The sequence below is a fragment of the Setaria viridis genome, chromosome 8, assembly GCF_005286985.2.
Source record: "Setaria viridis chromosome 8, Setaria_viridis_v4.0, whole genome shotgun sequence".
Classification (NCBI taxonomy): domain Eukaryota; kingdom Viridiplantae; phylum Streptophyta; class Magnoliopsida; order Poales; family Poaceae; genus Setaria; species Setaria viridis.
This window is the reverse complement of record NC_048270.2, coordinates 30,644,612-30,651,140: the sequence shown is the minus strand read 5'-3', so window position 1 is coordinate 30,651,140 and position 6,529 is coordinate 30,644,612. Positions and strand designations below refer to the sequence as shown.

At 42.5% G+C, this 6,529-nt stretch overlaps 1 protein-coding gene across 1 annotated transcript; it reads left to right on the top strand.

The window, feature by feature from the left end:
- The first annotated feature begins 212 nt into the window (after positions 1-212).
- LOC117833502 (uncharacterized) lies at positions 213-5,709 on the top strand. The gene is made up of 2 exons (XM_034713017.2): positions 213-663; positions 3,845-5,709. Exons 1-2 carry the CDS (start codon positions 295-297, stop codon positions 5,510-5,512), a joined length of 2,037 nt encoding a protein of 678 aa, XP_034568908.1. The 5' UTR covers positions 213-294; the 3' UTR covers positions 5,513-5,709.
- The last annotated feature ends 820 nt before the right edge of the window (positions 5,710-6,529 follow it).

The following is a 6,529-nucleotide window of genomic DNA, read 5'->3' as shown; positions in this document are numbered from 1 at the left end:
AATGTGTTGCTACAGTAAACATTTGCTAATGATGGATTAATTAGGCTTAATAGATTCGTCTCGCCGTTTAGCCTCCACTTATGTAATGAGTTTTGTAAATAGTCTACGTTTAATGCCCCTAATTAGTATCTAAACATTCGATGTGACATGTGCTAAAAATAAGCAAAGGGAACCAAACGCCACCATATATGTGAACTATTTAAGGGGAGGGACAGAGCAGGAGCTTGGGCATCGATCCCATCCCCGCCACTGCAATAGAAAGTAGCAGTCCAGGCTCGGGAGAATTGAAGGACGATGAGTGAGTTGATGAAAATGGATTTCACCAAAATAGTGAAGACGTGGGAGGAGTTGCAGCTGCGCATCCTCGTCCTCGCAAGCCTCTTCATCCAGTGCTTCCTCTTCGTCTCCGCACCCCAGCGTAAGCGCCGAATCCCAGGTTTGCTCAGGTTCTTCATCTGGCTGGCCTACCTTGGCAGCGATGCTGTAGCGATCTACGCGCTTACCACCCTCTCCGGTAGCCAAGAGAAAGACAGCCATCCCGGCCCGCAGGTTTTGTGGGTGCCAATCCTCTTGGTGCACCTGGGCGGGCAGGAGGCCATAACTGCCTATAACATCGAAGACAACGAGCTATGGAGGCGGCATGTCCTGACAGCGGTGTTTAAGGTCAGTGCACCGTTCCTCTTACAACTACTAGGCACAAACTTTATAGTATTAAGCACTATCGATCTACTCCGCATTTAATTCCTCAAATGTTTATGTGCACATTATTCATGTGTTGAATTGATGTTCTCGAATGAACTATATTGTGTTTCTTTGATAATTAATTGCTGGAGGAATGTGATGATGTTTCGATTAATAGGTGTATTTACACAAATGGATGTCGTTTCAACAAACATGTTTTCTTTCATGAATAGGAAATATTTCACAAAGACATGTCCTTTTATGAATATGCATGCTTTTCACTGAAATATTCATGCATGAATGTATACTTGGAGTTAGTTTGTCCGAGATTAATAATGGTAGAATTGGCTAATTTATAAGCATATATAGAATAACTCTTGCCCAATTGGCTAATTTAGAAGCATGTATAGAATAATTGTCGCTTCGTGCTCCTTTCTACAGACGTGTGCAGCTACTCGATCCCACCTATGTATCCTATGATATAGGACGTACCTGGCCGAACAAAGAGTATGTATGTGTGTGTATATAGATGTAGGTAATTTAGATACATATTTAGGGGTTATCTTTTGTGATTTTTAATGATGGTAGAGGTGGGTAATTTAGATGCAAATTAGGGGTACTTAGATTATTTTTTTCATAATGGCATAGGTGATGGTTACTTTAGATTATTTTATCAATGGTGTAGATGAGTAATTTTGAAACAAAGTAGGGATTATTTAATTTTGTAGTAGCATAGGTGGGTAATTTAGAATTTTAGACGAAGATTAGGGTTACTTTAGGTTATTTTTCACAATTGTAGAGGTGTGCATATTTAGAAAGCTAATTTAGCGTATTTTTAATAATGGCATAGCAGGGTGATTTTTAAGAAAACAAAATAGATTCAATGATTATTTTTATGGATTATGATTGGACTCTACTAATAAATTGATGACCTTATATTTATATTTTTTCATAATTTCAAAGATTTATTATTTTTTTTCTAGCGCATCTCAAGAGGATTAATGTAGATGCTTCAAAAAAAGAATCTACTTAGTACTCCCTCCATCCTTAGCATATAGCTACTTTTGGTTTGTACTAAGACAAATATCTTTAAGTTTGACTATAAATAGCAAATGAACAAAAAAGATTGACAACATAAAAGTAATGTCATTAGATTCAGCATAAAACCCACTATCATAAAATGTATAGTCTTTTTTATTTGAAATAAATTATTGTTAGAGATATTTTTAGTTAAATATAAAAATATTTAATTTAGGACAAATATAAAAGTAGGTGCATATGGGACGATGGAGTAATGGTAACACAGAACGAACTCATAAATAGATGCCTGTTCCTGACACATATGCATCTGCCATTCAGTTTCTAAATAGAGAAAAGAGGGTATCTAAAATCTAAGCCCAATAAATCCAAATATTTTAGTCTAGCTGGCAACCAAAACACTAGCACTTTGGTTATTAGAATTATCCGATAAATTACATGAATCACATCTAATCAATAAAATACACTTACAAAACACTACCCACTCCTTTTATAAATACTAGTCTATCAACCTATGCTCCGGCATGGGCTAATATTTTTAAAAACTATTATATTTGAAAATTATTTAGATATTAAACTCCTAGCTAATAATCAAATTTGTTTACCTATTACTCTCTCATTTTTGTTAGATATTAAGCTCTGACAATGTATAGATGTGTACATATCTTTGTCAACTTGTGATTGATTTTTAATTAATAATTATTTTATATACTTTTTCATCCACATTCACACTTTTTTTCATTTTGTATCGCACCTCCATACAATATGTTTAGCATAAAAATTAATATTTTTCAGCACTTCATCACATAAATATATAAATGATCTACATAGTGTCACCCATCATGCGTATATACGGTAACTTAGTATTTCTATACAATGACATAAATAGGTAATTTAGAGTCATATAATTTAGTTATGCTTTGTAACTATATGCATGAGTAAATTAGAAGAAGATTATAGCGTTACTTTCGATTATTTTTTATAATGGCAGAGCTCGGTAATTTAGATATAGGTTTAAAGTTTATTTTAGAATATTTTTGTAATGATAGTGGTGGGTAACTTTTTAGAATATATAATAGACCAATGACTATGATTATTAGAGTTTACATGATTGATATTTGATGTTTTTGATTTTTGTGAGAATTTCTATTATTTGTATTTTCTTCTCGGGCGTCTCGTGTGAACTAATTCGAAGTCTCCATGGGGGAAAAAATGAGGCCACATTGCTACAAAACTATTACCTTGAGCTACCTCTTATTTGTTAAATATTCGAACACAATACTTATATAGATATATACTTATTATCTTCATCCGATTGTGATAGATTTTAGTTAGTAATTACTCTATAATATTTTTATCCATATTTATAGTATTTAACTTTTCACTTTGCATAGCAAGTATACATTTAAACTTGTTTAATGGATCCTAAGTTTGAGCTATAATTTTAACATAAGAGATCCAATGGCTATGATGATTTGAGTCTACCGATTGATGGCTAGATATTTTGCTTTTTTGTGAGAATTTTTAGGATTTCTCTCTTTTTCTAGAACGTCCACCTAGGATCTAGGTGGCTTCACCTAGAGGTTTCAAAAAAAGCGTCCAATTAATAATAGTAATATATGATGCTATGACACTGTCACTTAGGACAGGCACATGCATGCACTTTAAAAAATGATTTGTAGATGCACCCCTATATTTTTTTTTGACGGTCTGAAAATTCATCATTCTCTCCTCAACTGTCGGTGGGCTCCATATCCTGTATCTTCTCATTCCCTCATCTCTCCCTTATCTCCTTCCGTTATCTCCTCCTCTCTCTCCTCTCCTCTCTCCTAAGTGGGCAGGCGGGCGGCGCGGCTCTGGCACCGGCCCGGAGCAGTGGGGTGCGGGGCGGGCGGCTCTACGAATGTTTGACTTTTCGCTAGGAAATGCAGTGGAGCGTCATCCACCCGCAATTATAAATATTGCCATCCCAACACTTACAAACTCTTGTTGTAGTACTGAGCAGATCTTAATAGTATAGTGTTTTTAATCATCGTTTGCATACCCCACTAAATGTATAGCTTAGATTCTCTTACCTTTAAAGAGTCCATCCACATATTCTCACCGTTGTCGCGCTGTATGACAGGTCACCGTCGCTATTAACGTGTTTGTCAAGTACTACCCGTGGTCGTCGTCTCCTGACATCGGAATCTTCGTACCAGGACTGCTTTTGTTCTTGTGTGGAATTACCAAATGCGTATGCAAGCCATGGGACCTGAAGAGAGTGAGCATCAACAGCCTCGTTGACGACTCTTCAGGTCCAGCAGAAAAGGGTGAGATCGATTCGCTTCACGAGTACCTACGAGCCGCAATGCTATATGTCCGCCAGGCCGACCATGGCAGCCTACAGCCATCTGATGGCGGTGACGGCGCTTGTAAAGTAGACGAAGTTTGGAAGCCCTACAACTTGTGCGTAGACGTTGCACCCCCGTACCCCGGCCGGCTTAGCTGCCTAAGACACCTGGTGCGTAACCAAGACGAAGCCCATCGCTTGGTGCAGTCCGGTCTCTCTGCAACCTTCGATCGACTCTACACCAAGGAATCACTGAAGCTGCATGACATCTCGCCTTTGAACATGACCAATAACGTCGCCATGAACCGCTGGAAGATCCTTACCTCGGCTGTTGGTATACGGACGGTAGCCGCACTTGTACTGCTGTGGGCGATCGGTCTGTTCTACCACAGTAGTAGTCACGCGTACAACCACATCGATGTCACCATCACATATGCCTTGCTATGGTCTGCTCTTGTTATGGAGTGTGCCATCCCTGCCCTGATGGAATCCGTCGACAAGATCAAGCGATGGCGGCTCAACGCGAACCGGTGGCCCGATCAAGTTGCGCAGTACAACCTCGTAGGGTACTTGGCCCGGAACAGGAAGCACTCGTGGCTCATGAAGATGGCGACCTGCCTGGTCGGCACGGACCTGCTCGACCAGCGCTGGTGCATGGAGTCCTCCAAGTCATCGCATGAAATCACCAAGCTCGTGCATGGCCACGTCGCCGGAGGATGGACGGAGGGTCACATAGCGGACGCGGAGGCATTCAGGGCCTTCAACGACTGCCGGGGGCAGTGGACTCTCGACAAGGAAGAGGCTCACACCACATCGAAGCACCTGCGATCGAGCGTGTCGAGGCCGTTCGATGAGAGCGTCCTCCTCTGGCACCTCGCTACCGACTTCTGCTTCCACCTCCACCGGACGGCTTCCTCATGCGAAGCTGCCCGCCGCCGGAGCAGGGAGATGTCCAACTACATGGCGTACCTCCTGTTCGTCAACCCGGAGATGCTCATGCCCGGTGCCCGGCGCAGCCTGTTCAGAGCTGCCTACGGCGAGCTCGCGGACATGCTCGAGGAGAATCCACGACACACGCCGCGGGACGAGGCTGGCCTCGCCCACAAAGTGATCCAGCTGGTGAAGAGGGATACCGAGGGCACGAGCATCGTTCACCAAGCTTGGAGCATCGCCGAGGATCTCATGGATTTATGCAAAGACAACGATGAGAAAATGTGGCGGGTGATCCAGGGCGTGTGGGTGGAGATGCTCTGCTTCTCCGCCAGCAGGTGCAGAGGGTACCTACACGCCAAGAGCTTGGGCACGGGCGGGGAATACCTCTCCTACGTCTGGCTCCTCCTCTTGTACATGGGGATGGAGACCTTGTCGGAGAAGATGCAGAGGACGGAGCTGTACGAGGACTGCACGGCGGCCGGCCGGACATCATCTGCAGCAACGGCCACCAATGACCAGAATGTTTGACAGAAGGTTACCCTACGTTATATTTGTCTCGGATTGTCTCGTTGATGGTCTCGCCGCTGCTGCTCTCTTTTGCGCCACTGTGTCTGTGTTCTCTGCCCATGTGAAACGTATGTCCCTACCTGCTGCTTGCAGGGTAAGTGTAACTTGTGGTTATGAACTCCTAGCTATATGTGAACTTGTGGTATTACCACGTATTATGTTTGTGTGTCTTGCTATGTGTGCAAATGTTTGTGTACTGTCGCTGCTTCATCATACCTTAGGACAACCACGTAAAAATATAAGTTCAAAATCTGCCAGCTTGTTCAACGATCGTAGCTAAATACTGCAAGGCTTGTTAGCTTGTTCGCTTCATGGATGAAGTCTCGATGCCTTTGTCGTTGTGTGCAGTACAACTTTGGCCAATTGATTGGAAATTTGGTCTTTAATCTTTTGTTGCTTTGAAAATTTCGATGTTGATTTTTTTGGCTGCTGATTGAAATCAGGCAGTTCGTGGTTACCGAACCCGAATTTTCAGGTACGCGATTCTAATTATTTCATGCAAACTTCGGGTTACAGTTTTCAAAACCCAAAATTTTATGCCAACCCCTACTCCACGTGGAGGCTTCAAAGGGACCTCCAATAAGAAGTGCAATAGAAGTGAGAAATGAATTAAGATATTAAGCTTTACTCCCTCCGTCCCAATATAAAGGACCTTTGAGGGTTGAAAGTTTTTTTCAAAATAAAAGACGTTTTAGCCCTGGCAGCCTGTACGTAGTAGGGGAGTCAGCACCTGTCAATATCGTCCACTACATGAATTAAAGAGAAAGCAAGCTGCATCAAAAAAAAAAGACAAACCAAGCAATGGGAACATAAAAAAATCTCGGAACCTTATCTCCTCTCACAGCGGGCCCGCACAGCATCCGTCTCCGCCTCCGCGAGCTGCGCGAGGCCGCGCTCACGCCGAACTCCCTCCTCCGCAAATCCTCCTCCCTCCTCCGCGAATCCTCCTCCCTCCTTCTCCGGTATGGAAGGCAGCGG

Excerpts from the sequence above, each read along its gene's own strand:
- LOC117833502 (XM_034713017.2), top strand. The coding sequence starts at position 295 with ATGAGTGAGTTGATGAAAATGGATTTCACCAAAATAGTGAAGACGTGG. Across the intron at positions 664-3,844 it reads TCCTGACAGCGGTGTTTAAG|GTCACCGTCGCTATTAACGT; the intron begins GTCAGTGCACCG and ends GCTGTATGACAG.